Source organism: Pygoscelis adeliae, unplaced genomic scaffold (genome assembly GCF_000699105.1).
Source record: "Pygoscelis adeliae isolate BGI_AS28 unplaced genomic scaffold, ASM69910v1 Scaffold171, whole genome shotgun sequence".
In the NCBI taxonomy this organism is placed as follows: Eukaryota; Metazoa; Chordata; class Aves; order Sphenisciformes; family Spheniscidae; genus Pygoscelis; species Pygoscelis adeliae.
The window spans coordinates 6,580,206-6,596,278 of NW_008824186.1; the positions used below are offsets into that span (position 1 = coordinate 6,580,206).

The 16,073-nt window shown below is 40.5% G+C and overlaps 1 protein-coding gene across 1 annotated transcript in view; it reads right to left on the reverse strand.

Moving 5' to 3' along the window:
* Window positions 1-16,073, reverse strand: part of SLC6A5 (solute carrier family 6 (neurotransmitter transporter), member 5) — a 31,365-nt gene that overhangs the window by 4,937 nt on the left and 10,355 nt on the right. The window contains exons 7-11 of the mRNA XM_009334586.1: window positions 13,460-13,584; window positions 8,120-8,232; window positions 7,698-7,829; window positions 6,546-6,645; window positions 657-757 (exon numbers count right to left, since the gene is read on the reverse strand). Of these exons, the coding sequence (XP_009332861.1) occupies window positions 657-757; window positions 6,546-6,645; window positions 7,698-7,829; window positions 8,120-8,232; window positions 13,460-13,584 (571 nt within the window). The remainder of the gene's footprint in view (window positions 1-656; window positions 758-6,545; window positions 6,646-7,697; window positions 7,830-8,119; window positions 8,233-13,459; window positions 13,585-16,073) is intronic.

Below are 16,073 nucleotides of genomic sequence, written 5' to 3' on the forward strand. Positions count from 1 at the left end.
GCCGCGAAGTGGCGAGCGGGCATTCACTGCCCCAGTGCCTCAAGGGTCCGGAAACAAAAGTTCCTCTTTGCTTTTCTTCCCCCCCCCGCCCCGAGAAACCGCAGGGATTTATAGTGGTTATCGAGAACGTAACCATTTCGACCTTTCCAAAAACATCTCCATCTTTGCAACTAAAACTTTGTCGCTCAAATTTCCACGTAAGCCTTTCCAAAGCATGCCCCTCAGGTTAGTTGATGACTCAATAAAACGGTTTTTCCCTAGCTCAACCTGAGAACAGACAGGAGGATCATGTCATTTCCTCGCCCTCTCTATGTGTACGTAGACGTACATATATATATTACCCACCCACACCCCTGCGTACAATATTCAAAGATGCTGCTATGCAATGATATGCCGTACCAGGGTTTTGCACAGACAGGGAAAGGCTACCATAGCAGCATCTGGAGACTCACCATCCCTCTCTACCCAAAATACCATCACTTACGCTCTGTTTCATCTACTACACGCACATGCAAGAACACGTGTGTGCACACACATGCATGTGTCTCTGGGTATTTGCATCCAAGATCTGATTACTGCCGTTCAGAACCATCGTGAATGACGAAGAAACAACAACAAAACTCTTTGGAGAAGACATTGAAAAAAATTCTGCTTACTGTTAAAATAGTTGGGGTCACAAACGCCCAACAGACTCTCCAGAATTTACTTGGCTGGAATCCAATCATCATTTCTATATCTTCACAAAATCTTTGCAAGCCTGTAAATAGCAAACGTAAATGCAGTTAGGTGTGAAAGAAACCAGCTGCAATTTGCAACACAGCTCTTGTGACCTCCCTTGTGTCTAATTACAAAAATAAACTCTGACTTGTTGGTTGAAAACTTCAATGGAGCATCTAACCACACAGTAAAAAATGAGACTATTATGGTGGGTATCGTTCTAATAAAATATTTACTTCCTATGGATTAAAGCAGAACTGAGCTTTTACATAGAGATTAAGTGTTCAGTATGTCTCAGGTTAAAGCACTAATAGTACGCACTTGTTTGCTGCAATTACGTGTATACTTGTTATATTTCACTGTGAAGATGAACCTTATTAATATCTGTATCCCTGTTTCAGCATGGACTGAGCTTCTCTATACCTACTACGTGACTGGGGTACAACTGCATCACTCAGCATAGAAACCGATAACGTCCTGTTATTTTTCAACTGATATGTAAGCAATACTTGGAATTATTAGAGAGCACCTGTAAATATTTTAAATTATATCGATGTTGTTTGAACAAACAGATCGACTGACATGTTAATTCTTCAGATTATTGTGCTGACTGCATGTATAAAGTTACTTGAGTTAATAAAACACGCAAGACTGGAAGATGGTATTTGAGCCGTCTCCGCAGCTGTCTCCCTGGCCGTGCCACGGGACTGGAAGAGGTGCGCTGGCCCAGCAGCTGCTATTGCCCACCTGACAAAAGGCAGCCTGCTTTTCAGCCTCGTTCTGCAGAGCTCTTCCGGTAAATGGCCCCTACTCAGTACAGCTATTAGTAATTTATCCAAAAGTAATAAAAACAAAACTGAAATTTGTTCCAGCTTGTCTAATGTTGGTACGACGAGGGAGTTCTGGGGTCCAAGGCTGAGCTCATCTGTCACACAAACAAATTTGGGCCAATTTTATCTAATAAAGCAGGTGATTGTCTCTGTCATTTAGATTTTACAAAGCATTACAGTACAGCATTTACTTTAACTTTTATGATGTGGGGACAGAGATGGAGCTTAAATATTGGAAAGAAGTCATTGAGTAAGGGAGGAAATACTTGGAACAAAAGTAATAAACTGCTTTATGTTCTTATTGCCCTTATAGCCAGCCACTGCAGCTGCTGAACGTAAGAAGGGATAATCCCCAGGCTTGATCCACCTAATTTTGAAGCCTTTCTGTTGATATCAAGGAGAAATAAATCTATCCACCTGACTGTTCCAAGAATTAACAAGGTAAAAAAATAGCAATGGTTCATTATTCAGTGTCTTCTGATGCACGTCTAAGAAAGCAGCAGGGCTAGACGCTGCTAGGGCAGCCCTACAGGCTCAGCTCAGAGGGTGAGCACAGAGTAAGCCAGTTCAGGCAGATATCGTGTCAGAGAAAAGCTAATAAAAAACTGTGTTATGATAAGAAAGAGAAGAAAAATCCAGAAATTAAACAAGAAGATGGTATTGCAAGAACTGTGTTTAGGGGAGGGGAAAAGTACAACCTGCAGCGGATGTAAGATTAGAAAACTAACCCAAGGTGACCCAGATGTCACATTTTTTTCTGTAACCGTAATTTCTCTCCCTCTTTTTCTCTTTTCCACTGACTACAGCCAATGCTCATCTTCAGAAAGCCTCTTGTCTTCTCTGTAAAGTACATGTAATTTTTACAACCCATGCAATCACCGTACTTCAGCACCTGTCTGACTCATCGTGTGCTTCTCCATTTTGTAATAGAGCTTTGCATGCTTGGACCGACCGTAACCCCCAGGGCCACTGTGTTACGGACCCGAAAGGAGATCTTAGCTGCAACTGAATGATTTGCCTCTGTGTTTTATTTACCTGCTTATTACAGTTTAGTGCACCGTCTGCAGCAAGCTACTTGGGAGATGCTCACACAGCGCTCATCCCTGCAGCATGCTGTGGTGGGAACAAAACTAGTTTTAAGCTAGTTGCAGCAGCTCAAGGTATGGGCTGAAGGGTCTTTCCACAAAGTTAAAAGCTCATCCGAGTGTCTCTACTTCAGCCACACTTGCTGCTGCAAAGGAATCAGACCTCATTGGATAGTTACCAGCAAGGGCTTCTGCCTCCAAAATTCATGCAAGCTTCACGCAAATCTGCACAGATTTGCTTGAAACTCCAATTAAAAAATTTAGTTCCTTCTTGGAATTGTTGGTGGATATTCACAGCTTCAGGCACCTTTAAATATTACCAGTTCAGGAGTCAAATACATGTAAACAGATACAGGGGTTACACAGTACTCATCTCTTTCCCGGTGAAAGACTGAAAACAGATTCGTCAAGTTGCACAGAAAAATGCAATGGATGCTTTAGTTAACAGAAAGATGATTAAATCTCAGTATATCTCGTCTCCCCCTCAGATCAGTCAGACCTGCTGAATAACTTCGGGAAATAAACAGTACATGATATTCCATATCTCAATTTCCACTCTCTAAAGTAGGATGATGTATTCATAAGTGCTGCAGATATAAAACCCATTAAAAAGGAGAATGCAAACAGACACAGACAGCTACTTCAATATTCTGCTACAGGTAAAATGTTCAAAATTACTAACACTTTCTACAAAGACACTGCAGCAGTTACCACTTGCTCTGACAACAAACCCTCCCAACAACAGACTGACAAAAAACAGATCTAGAAGGAGCAGGAGTAAAGTTAGGGCCATACATTTTCAGTTTCCAACGGTGTTTTGCTCAAGCACAAGGATCTTTGTATTTAGCTTCACGTTACAAAATGCAACAGTGGGAATTATGCTGATGATTAAATTAATACCCGCAGCTCTAAGCTATTCTTTACCAATCATGCATCATAATCTAAACAACTGGATTACAACAACTGGATAAAAAAACATCTATACCAGCATGTGAAATAAAAAACAGCATTTGACTGGATTATGTAGCATTGACTCTACAGAAAAATAAATTATTTCAAGGAAATAACCGTGTGCCTCTTTTTAATTTAAAAATCTCAACAAGCTCAGCAAGCAGAACATGTAAGAAGAACTAAAGACAGATTTATTTCATCATAAAAGCATCTGCCACTATTGTGCCAACCTGCTTGCTATGAAGAGTACAAGTATACAGAGAAAGGTGTCAGTGGAGCGCAAAACAGCAATTATCAGAGCTTGAAAATATATTGTGCCAATTCTAAGCACCGCTTGAAGGAATATAGCAAGAGCAGCAGCTTCACTTGTATTTACAACATGCAAATCACAAATATACAAGCTGTATTTCTATGAACAGTCCTTAGAAAAGTAGCTTTAGTGCAGCAGAAGTAGCTATGATACATTAGTCAAGCAGATAATGATGGTAAATTAAATCTTTCTTTTTTTGTGCTAAAAAACTGGAAGCTCTGTAGTCTAGCAAAAGGTTAACTCCAGGGAATAATCTTTGAAATAGTTTATATCAAAGGCTTTACTAACATCTGTTGTTTAACAATCAGTTGGTACAGAAAGCATGTAAAGAATGATTTGTAATCAGCAGATTTTTTCCAAGTCTGATGACATTCAAGTAATATGTAACTAACAAAAAAAGTTCTCCTCTATTCCAGTCCTTCCTTTGCAGCGCTGTAACTATTTCTGTAGTTATTTTATGTTTTTCATACAAGCCAGTGTTTTAAGGGATACCGAATTTGTTGGGCAAAGCAGGCACTAGGCAGAGCGATTTTGCTTACAAGCCTAATAAAATGTTGTTCCACAAAGGCAGGTTTGTAGTGCTTCTGCCACACAGCGTTCAGAGGAGGAACAGAGCCAGCATGTGCTCCGTTTACCTTCATCCTTATTTAAAAACATACAGAACGAAGGAATTCTACAGATTTAAGTAGTTTTGGGGTTATTTAAAAATATTTTAAGCCAGGAATTTTTATCTTGCACAGTGAAGGCAACGGCTTTAAAGGGGGCAATCTTTTTGGCACAGACCGGGTGATGCTGTAGATACTGCTGGCCAGGAAGAGTGACAACATCTAGTGCTTTAGCACAGCGTTGTTCAGGCATGCGCTCAGCAAACGGATGAGGAGGAAGAAGGGAAAAAAAAAAACCCAACAAACCCTTATACTCTTCTTGAGCATTCCCACTCACCATCTTTTATGGAATTGCATTGATTTTAGGAAAGCTGGGAAATTGGTCAGTACGATAACCAGACGCTAATGTCTCAGATGACACGTACCCGACGGCGCTTCCACAGGAACGGGTAAATGCTAAACCTGGTGGTAAGTGGGGGGACGGGATGGGCAAACCTTGCATGTCTTCATGGAAACTGAAGCACAGAGCAACGGCACAACTTGCCAGCATTGATTTTCAAACCAGGAGTTCTGCTAAATAATCCCCAAATTCCGTCTCTCGACTTCACTTCAGGAGATATCCCAAAGCATTACACTCGGGTCCTTTGAGAAGACTGGCTGAATGTAAAGCTGATAGCAGTTACCAGTATCATTTCACTCACAGAGATTACACTTCTAAGCCAACTCTAATTAAAACATTTACATTTCAGGGACATAAAAAACAACGAGCATTTTGATCAACCAAAACTTGATCGGTGTAAATCAACTTTTCTCTTGGTGCTTTAACTTTTTCCATTGTATTCTGTAACATTTCCTCGCTAGGTCATATCTGACTCAGCTCACAAACCACTCAAGCCCGCTCACTGGATTGGATGTCAGTAGAGATAAAATACACTTCTGTATTTCCATGAAATTAGAGAAAACAAGGAAGGGCTTATTCCCTGTCCTGTCTATAACATTCATTTCTCAAGCAAGAGCAACAAATTCTGCGTGTTTTGAATTACATATGATTTTTTAATGCATTTATATTACAGAGTGGACCCCACAATGTAGATAGAGCGAAGTATTCGGTGCGCAGGACTAGAGCCTAAGATCATGCTGCTAATATGCACCTTCAACAGAACATCTCAGGATTGTTTATATCTAGATGATAGAAAATACATAATTCATTCCGGTCCATAGCAACAGGGGAAAGAGCCTTATCTTTAACGCTGAGATTCAGACCTTCCTTTGCTTTTGAAGACAAGTCTTAAGTGGCACCACCGCACTCCAGACATAAATTAATCATCTGTTATGCAGGGAGATCTTCACATTTCCTGCTACGACCATATGAAATCACACATTTCCAAGAATGAATCTCCTGAAAGCACTGGACAAGTCTGGGAGCAAATCACCAGCTGGTATCAGCTGACATAGCTACAGTAGCATCAAGATAATTGCACTGCTTTATGCTAGCCGAGGATCTTCCTTATAATTTAACGTATGTCAACATGGATCAATATAACTGGTGTTGCCACTGTGCATAATGAATAACTGAGTAGCTGCATGGTCTCGATTTTCTGTTATGGAGAGAGGGGCTAAAGGGAAGGCTGGAAGTGTACACGGAAAATAAATCCTTCAAAAGTTGTTAAATGCAAAGATACCACCTCTGGCTCAGGAAGTCTCTGAGCCTAAAACTGTTGGAGCGTGAAAGAACCCCTGGAGAAGTGTCACTAAATGCTTGGTCTATTCTTATACTCATCTCTAATCATTGGCTTTAAGCTACTGGTGGAAAAGGGACATTAGACTATAAGAAAGTGTTTTGAATACATGTATTTAAAGGAATCCTATAGTAATGAAGCCCCATTATGCTTCCATTCAAAAGAAGAAAATTCTGAGGCTTTTTATTAAAAAGAAATTAAAATAAAGTGTTACTCCTTTCCTTAAGAATTTCATGTTACCAGCTACTTTACCATGTGCTAAAATGTTACTTTGACATAGGCTGTCCAAGAACAGTATTTTTTCTTACCATATATATAGGAAACTCCGACAAGCTCGAAGATGGCAATGATGACAAGAGAATAAGAAGCTGCGTAAGTGTCCACAAGCTGTAACATATACATTCCACCCTAAAGGAAAAAAAGGAGAAAATAGCCATTACTTGTGGCATATAGCTGTCTCTCTCTTCACATGTGTCACAACTCTAACTGGCGCTATAAGGTAGGCAAAATGGACAGGAGCAGGACCCAGGACTCTGTATCCCAAATAAGCATCCAAACATTGACCGGACACAGGCTCATGCTGCACTAGTTTCTTCCTTGCGGCTGAATAAATATTGAACCCAACAAGAAAAAAGCAGAGGGTACACCTGAGTCTGGTAGCTAACACACCTTGGGAAGACACTGGTTTCAGCCCTTTCAGACCTTCCACCAGCAGTGTCTCTAACCACTTAATACTGCATCAAAAGCAAAATCACCACTGAAACCAGGAATACTGTGATAGTGAGCTCAGTTCATCTCTTTGGAAAGGATATAATGCCCTATCTTCAGGGCAAAGGTTAAGCAGTATAATTCAAGGGAAGGAAGGAATGAATCTATCCTAGGCTTTGGAACAGCAAAGTTGGGCTGGTAGGTGATGAGGTCAGGGGAAAGAAAGAAAAAGGAGGGAAAAGGATGAATGGTAAGATAGATTTTGTGCACCTCCTCTTGAAATTGCTGAGAGTTTATAATGCTGGAGGACTTAGTGGACAAAAGACACTGAAGACTATCAATGGTAGATGAGAATTATTTCATTATTAACTCCACCATTTGCTAAGACTATCAGTATATATCTATTCCGGGAGGGAAGGCGCCCAAAACTGGTGTGCACATTTATAGGACATACAAACTTTTTTTTTTTTTAAATGAATACATAACTTACATGACTACTTTGGAGATGTTTGGCTAGGGATAAATTTTTAGAAGTCTGATTCTCAGAAAGATTTGAACAGCAAAGTCTTTTAAATGTGTCAGTCAGTGCATTCATAAAAAAAAAAAACCACAATAAATAAGGCTTTCAGACACACCCGGTGTCTTTGCGCATGCGGCAGAATTCAGCTTAATCTTTTGCAACTTGTGCAGGAGGAGAACGGCCACCAGAGGGGGAGTGGGGACAGACTGATGCTCAAAGGCAATATTATTACCTGAGTGATCATAGGAAATCCCATGATGAAAAAGGAGATGCAGCACCCAAGAGTGAACAGTGCCTTGTGCGTACGTAAGTATTTGGGGAACTCATCCGAAACGGAGGTCACTATAGTCTCAATAGTGGCAAACTGAAAGGCAAAATAAAGGGATTCATTTCAGTGCACACAATGTACACAAAGTGGTCCAACTGGATATAAAGGAATACGAGAGAGAGTATTTCAAGTCCTAGGTGTTAAATGCTCAGATGTCAACGCCAAAGCTTCACCCAAATGATTTCAGCATTGATGGCCTTACTTCATTCCTCTTTTTGGAAAGCAGTTCACTGACCACATGGAAAATAGCGATTAATCTCACAGTCCCTCCAAACGAATAAATAGGAAAAGCAAGAGGAAAAGAATGGGAAACAAAAGCAGTTTACCATAGTGTCCAATCCAAGTGTCAGAAGCATCAAAAAGAATATTATAGCCCAGAACGGAGAGAGGGGAAGCCTAGTTAAGGCTTCTGGGTAAACCACGAAAGCAATTCCGGGACCTAGAAATGAGAAGAATAAAGGCTGTGATATTTTGCATTGTGTTAGCATTGTTGACTGGATGGAAAAGAGGGAGACGTGAAGAGTCATGTTTCAAAGTCTAATACAATATTACTTCGCTTGATAAAAGTAAAAAAGACCCGATTCAGTCTCTCCTATTTACAGAAAGGTTTAACCATTGCAGAATTTAGCCTCACGTGATTAATTTCTATTTTGGCTCTAAGTTTCAAAACACTCACACACTCCTACTTTCCAAGCTGCACAATACATATTTAACCAGTATACTAATATACTGATCCAAATATGAAAAATAAAGAGAAATTGTGTACTGCAGCTATGTTTCTTTCCTGCTCTGTGATCAAATTCCTACCACTGCTCCTGCCAATTAGCAACCCAGCCTTAGATCAACACAGCCATCATCCACACCTCAGTACGACAAGGATGAAGGGAAAAGAAAATACTCTTCTTTAACTCATCAGCACACAGTCAGATGAGAAGGAGAGAACGTAACAGATGCACAGAGCTGATACCAGACACAAGGTAATACGTGAACCTAAAAAAATCCACAAGAAATTCTGAAATAATGCGCAGCAGAAAAAATAAGGGGATGGGGTCTTTTAAAGGCTTAACGAGGAAATTTTCCTTTCTCTGTTGGTTTGATATCTTGGGCTATAATTTTTATTGACTGTAAAGAAAAAATATTTTTACAAGTATGCTTAGATTTGCCTGGGAGAAAAGGCTGCAGGAATGTGGTGGTAGCATTACAGTAGAGGGCACTTCTTCTCTATTTATCCCAGCTGAAGGAGCGCCCACTTCAAATGCTCTGAAGGATGTTTCCTGTCAGGCGAGATACAAATAAAAACCAAGTTGTACCGATGCCATGACCCCAAGAAGGGGCTCCAAACTCGCTCTGTCCTGGCCATTTCAAACCTAGATTATTGCATCCCATTTCCTACAGCTCCCCACGCTGTTTCTGCTCGAGAGAGGACTGTTGCTTTCTCATGTACTAAGAAAAACACAGTTTTAGCACCATGTGAAATAATCTCCACGGGCAACTTGTGAAGTGTTTGGAGTTCCTTCTGAACAAAAGACAAATACAAGAGTTAACAACACAGTAAAAAAGAACCACCACCACTGTACGTGACTCAGTATGTGTTGCTGCCTTTAAAATGTGCTGCAGAAAAATGGCTTTTTGGAATAGGAAGGTGCATGTAGGACTACTATGTATTCGTGAACACGTTCTTTCATCTCTTGATTAGAGATTTCCTCTTGACTATTAGAGGTAAGGGCTCTGTTTGCACTAGCTTCCTGCGTGTAGAAGTTTAATTAAGTCTCAGAATAATGAGTTCCCATTAATCACACTTTTAGGAAAAGTTTAATTATAGAATATGAAACTGCACATCTCTCCATCTCAGCCCCTCGTAACTCTTCAAGATATCATGTGCCTGCTAGCATCCAACCACAGGTAAACAGTCACAGGGAGGCTGGCTCCCATCCTCTCCATCTTCGGAGACTTAGGTGGGTATGAACTCTTTCTAAAAGTCTATTAAACCAGGAAAACTCCAAAGGTTTTATATATGTTGAAAGGAAAAAAGTCAAATGACCTTGATCTTTCATTTTAAATTACTAAAATTTTTCAACTGCAGTATGTTCTTAATCAAACCGTGAGAGTAGAACTAAAATAGATTGTCCTGTCTTTCCCTCAGTGAAAAACCTTATTTGTTCATCAGGTATATGAGTTTTTCCTGAAGTGAAGACTCTAAATGAGAAAAATACTGTGTGTTTCACATTCATATTTTAGGAGGGGGAAAAATATCCCTTCTCATTTCCATTAAGAATTTCATTCAAGGTTTTAAAAACTTGAAGGGAGATCATCATAATTTTTGCTGTTTTCTCCTCCGCTGCAAAAAGAAATGCAATGTTAGAATTAAAAAAAGGTAGGCAGGGACAAGGGCTGGCTCTTTTCCCCACTTGCTGAGTCTGCTTTTTAATTCTGTTAATTCAATGTGCTAACTCAGCCTGCAATTATCCCTGATCTTTACTCTCTTCCTACTGTCGTCTTCTCGTACGGGACTAAATTTTGTTTCCCCCTACCATGGAGAAAGTGAAGTCTCACCCTCGTGAAATATTTTTAAATGGCCTAAACGGACTCTTACAAACACACTGACAGCCCTACAATAAGATTGTCTCGTGACAGCTTTTTTCACATCCCCTGACACAGCTGCTGAAACAGCTGGGAACAGAGAGCTCCAGCCTGTGACTAGCTGCTCATTCAAAGACCACCACCAAGCACTCAACAGAAAAGGGTTTGCCACCCCCTGTGCTAAATATTATGCCATCTCCAGGGAGATGAACCAGCTGAACCAAGTGTTTCCTCCACCATGCCTAACAGCTACGTCTCTCAGTCCCCTCTGTCCAGCCCTTTGTAGCTTCCACTGCAGCTTCACTCAAGCATGGCTTCTTTGACTCGAACTCCTTACAAATAATTTTGGTGAGTACAGTGTGGTTTAGATTTTGGGGTTGGTTTTGCTTGTTTCTTTGTTTCAGGATGGAGGTAAAGTCTAAAATAAAAAGATTAATGGAAACATTACTCCTAAAACACCTGGCCTCAAATGGAGTTTTTCAAACATAATGGTCTAATCCAGCCAGAAAACAGGGATGAGAATGAAATTTTTCTGTTCCCACTTAGCTGACTGGCAGACCAGAAAGAAGAGACAAAGTGCTGAAGACTGAATTGATATTACATTAACTTGCAGGTGCAGTATCCCCTACTACTTGACATCGACTAAGACATGGACCTGTTGGAGCGGGTCCAGAGGAGGGCCACAAAAGTGACAAGGGGTCTGGAGCACCTCTCCTGTGAGGACAGGCTGAGAGAGTTGGGGTTGCTCAGCCTAGAGAAGAGAAGGCTCCGGGGAGACCTTATTGCAGCCTTTCAATTCTTAAAGGGGGCTTCTAAGAAAGATGGGGACAGACTTTTTAATAAGGCCTGTAGTAATAGGACAAGGGATAATGGTTTTAAACTAAAAGAGGGTAGATTCAGACTAGATATAAGGAAGAAAGTTTTACGCTGAGGGTGGTGAAGCACTGGCCCAGGTTGCCTTGAGAGGTGGTGGATGCCCCTTCCCTGGAAACATTCAAGGTCAGGTTGGACGGGGCTCTGAGCAACCTGATCTAGTTGAAGATATCCCTGCTCGTTGCAGGGGGGTTGGACTAGATGACCTCTAATGGTCCCTTCCAACCCAAACCATTCTATGATTCTACTTGCTATCAAGAAACAGTTTGCTGGCTGACCATCCGATGAAATTCTCCTCTCAGACCCTCTGGCTGAATCTGCAGGCCAGTTAGCAGCCCATCCCACAATGGGTCAACTGGTGCAAGCCCCAGACTAACTCCCTGTGACTGAACTGCAGCTCACAAGCTTCCCCTCACCTCAACATCTGGGCTGCCATGTACCAACCAAGGGAGCTGCAGAAATTGAATGTGACCCAGCACCTTTATTTACATCTCACTGAGGTCAGAAGTACCACAAATTCTGTGGGATTACCCACATTTCAGTTTACAGATAAGGAATAAGCAAAAGAAAACTAAAAGCCTTTTCTTTTTCTTAACCAGCAGCAAGATCTTGTTCCCTCTTCTGTTGTTCTCCTCATTTCACCTGTAGTAGCTTGTTTCTAATAAACGATTACAAACATTAGTGTTCCGAGAAAAGGTATTTTTCAAGAAAAAATAAAGAATGTTTCATCTTCTTCACCGGCTCTTGTTCCTACAACTACAGGATTTCTGTGTCCCCAGCTCATGTTGCCTGTTTTCCATTTAGCTCCCACAACATTGTTAAATGCAGATTAACCTTCATACCTAATTTGTCCAGAATGATCTATGAATATTACCATACAGAAACTATGGAAGGGTGTCTTGGTATCTATCCCCTATTGTCAACTCACTGCTACCATTTCTGAATCACAATGCTCAGTCAGTCAGGTACCTTAGGCTACATGTAGCACCTTGTGGCATTGAATTTACTCACACAACAAACCTGTCAGAAAAATGTTTCGTGTCTTCACATTAATGCAGACAGTGAGACACGTCACTTATAGAAGCCATGAGTATGCGACATTCATTTTTTTCAACTCTGCTGTCCTTCTCCCATTCAGAGCCTCCTCTTGCTCTGTGCTATCATGGGTTGCAGGGATAACGTTGGGAACCATCCCCAGGGCTCATGGAGAAGCTATTAATGACTTTCCTTCAGTGCTTGGAAATGACTGTATCTGTGCTGAAAGCTAATACAATACACTTAACACTGTCATGTGCTCACAGAAACAGCTATGGTGGGGGAAATCGTAAATACGTATAAAAGCTATTACAAAGTTTTTAAAAATTTGTCTTTTTAACACAGTTCAAAATTATCTTAAAGATCTGGGGGTTGGCTGGCTTAGAAGCAAAGTGCTGCACATTTCACAGGAAATGTAGGACTAGACTAAGGTAACAATTATCCCTCTACAATCCCATCAGATTTTTACAACCCCTTAAACTTTTCAGCTCCTTACCCCAAAAGCTCTTCCCTTCCTACCTCCCGCTACTTCATACCAAATCATACACGGCAGCACCAATTCTTCCATCAGTCACACTGTTCTCGCTCCCATTCAGCTCTACCAATTAAGACCTTTCAGATCCCCATTTCTAACCATCTCACTTCACTAACCGAGATCTTCTAATCCGTTCTTCAGAAATCTTTTACTTTCCCATGGAGGCAGCTCCTTGTTCCCCACAGTTCAGAAGCTCAATCCACCTCTCGCACTGTATTTCTCCCACCCCCCACATCACGAAGCCCACTGTCCTCTCATCCAAGATTCCCACCACCGGGGACACCTTTTACCTTGAAAAGGATTTGACGAACAGCAGCAGAGACAGATGAGAAGACCAGTCACCACTTAGAGTATGTGAAGGAGACATCTCACCTTACCTCCCATCAGTCATTGACATAAAGATTTGAAATGCGTCTCAGCTCGTTTCCTCCTCTTACCAAACGAGTGATAAAGAGGCTCCAAGTAATATCTTCACTTCCCAGTGGTGTACCTTCTCCCGTACAGAAATGCCAACAAGTGGTTTACTAATCCACTCCAGTTTGGAGCCATTATTCCCACCTCCAATGTCAATGTCATCATTAATAATAGAGCTGAAGGTGCCACCAGGTGCTTGTCTAAGTAACGAAATGGCAGTGTACCCTACCTTGGTCTGCCACAGCTTCAATATTCACTTTGAGCTCATTTGCCATGAAGCCAATAACTGAGAAGATGACAAAGCCTGCAAATATACTTGTGGCACTGTTGGTACACGTGACTATCAATGTGTCCCTGAAAAGAAAAAACAAGAAGCCATGTCACCTTGTAGCAATACATGCAAGGGAAGGTTTTGCGCACGTTCCAGGAGTCCCTCTCATGAGCACACACGTCCTGTGGGAACGCTGATGAAGGTACGCTTTTACACTTATCAGGTACATTTGAAGCTGATCAAAGATGACAGAAGTCTTCACACCACCACCAGTAATCAGCTGTGCAAGTTTCCATCAGCCACGTGCCATACAGGAAGCCACAGGCCACGCAGGAGCGTAAGCACTTCTGCTCTTGGCCTCTCCCGAGAAGGTAGCAATGACAGCATGATTTGTAACGCAGTGTTTTACTCTTTGCCTGGTGTGGATATCTGCCCACTGTACTACATACGGACTAACCACCACCGTCCAGGTAAGATGATTTTTGTCCTGTATCTTTCTTGTATTTATACACAAAATTTCAGAGTTAAGCTTTCTGTACCTTGCAGCACTCACTTAAACGCCTGCCCATCTGTAGAGGATTCCCTGGTACAATTTTGCATTGGTGGTGGTGGCGGTGTTAAGGGAATCTCAAGAAATCCATACCCGAATGTCGTACTATAGCGGGTGAGTACGTGTGACTTGACAGGAAACCAGCCCTCATGATCTCCATCCATAATTACTACATTCTTGATAAGGTTTTTATTTTTTCTTCACAATAGGTATGTCCAGAAGACTTCCCCTTAAACTACTACAACTTAGGAACAAACAAGTCACTCATTCTAATTTTTATTTTTTTTTTTAAGTTTGCTAGAATTGCTTATTCCTACTGCCGTTTGTTTGTCAGGAACAGAACGAAATACAACCTGAAAAGCTGTCAAGAACCTCACTGAGCTGGCAAAATTCTGGAATCTCTAACAGAGCATCTCTTAACAGGAATGATTAGGTTAATTCTTCAGGTCTACAGAAAAAAATGACAATGTTCTGTTTGGAATCATCATGTGTTAATCTTCTTCCAAAACTCAGATAAGTTTTAAGTAAAATGTTTCAGATATGCATTATGAAGTGAATTTATGTAAATTTACTGCAATTATAGATTATTTAATGATGTTTAAAATTAATATGTAACTGAAAACTACAATTTTATCTGCAATATTAGAATGTAATGAATATAAAAATTGAAAGAGAAAATAGTCATGCTTCATTTCAGTATTCAAGATGTGTTGTAAAATTACAAAGATTAGAAGTAACTAAGCTTTTCTAATTATTTCTGCTTCGGTCTCCCATATCCCCCTCTAACATAGGTAAAGCATGTATTTAGTATTAGACCTGTAAGATTTTTATACTTCATTACCATGTATTCCATTCAAAATTTTCATTAACATTTTCCAAACTCCACAAAACATTGCTAAATTAATGCAGAAAGCATGAAGCTTCTCCTATTTTTTGCCCTGATATGTATTCATTCATCAAAAAAAAAAAAAAAAATCCAAAGCCCGGGACAAGTATTTTCAAAAATAGGACTCAAGGGATTGCTGGGTGGGAGTTACTGAGCATGCAACACTGTTACTTATTCATCCATATTTTAGGATTAATATTATTTAATATTCAATATATTAAATTACTTTTGAACACTTGTAGGAAACGTTTCTGGAATTCCTTTTTTAAATCCTGATCCACATTTCTTTTTAAACATTAGTATTTTACATACAGTACTTAGAAGTTATAGGATATGGGAGTTCAAATCCCAAGGAGCGTGTGCTTTAAAGTCTTGATTCAGGGAAGATTTTAAGCATGCCCTTGGGACAGTCCCTGTGCATGCTGTGGTCTGTCCTGAGTCAGCACCTCTGCCATTGCAGGAATCAGTAAAGGTTTGCTTCAGTAGAAACAAGATTGGCTTTAAAGGCAATAAAACAGCAGTGAAGCATTCTACTAATGCCACTTGCTTTTGCTTTTTCCATCTGCGGATATTTATCTGGCATGCTTTTTGACGAAAAGCTGTACTATGCCACCAGAACAATGATTTTTTTTCTTTGCAAAAATAACTTCCAGTGATTTCAAATGAAAGTGATTTTAAATTTCACAACCTGAAATACCTTTGTACATGTAAAACCGCAATAAGAGTAACTGGAAAAATAATAACGTTTAGGAGAGACAGGAATCGCATATATAGAAATCGGGTGTTAAACTCATGCATGTCTCACAACGGCAAACCTCATCCCATCCTACACACGGCTTGTTCTTCAGCAGAGGCTGCCAACTGGCACGGTGGTTTCATACCACTGCTCACAGCTGTTGACAGCTTCCCAGATTGCCTTTCAACCTAAACCTGCTGATTCTGAAAATGAAGAGCCAATGGGGACTATAATAAGCCTAAGGCTCATCTTGAGACTAGGAGATTAGGACTTGGGGACACACACAAAACCAAAAAAGATTAAAGAAACGAAACACGCACCAAAAAATACCACAAGAACGGAAAAAAAGAGGGGGAAAAGAGAACAAAAAAAAGAGGGGAAAAAGAGAACAAAAAATAAA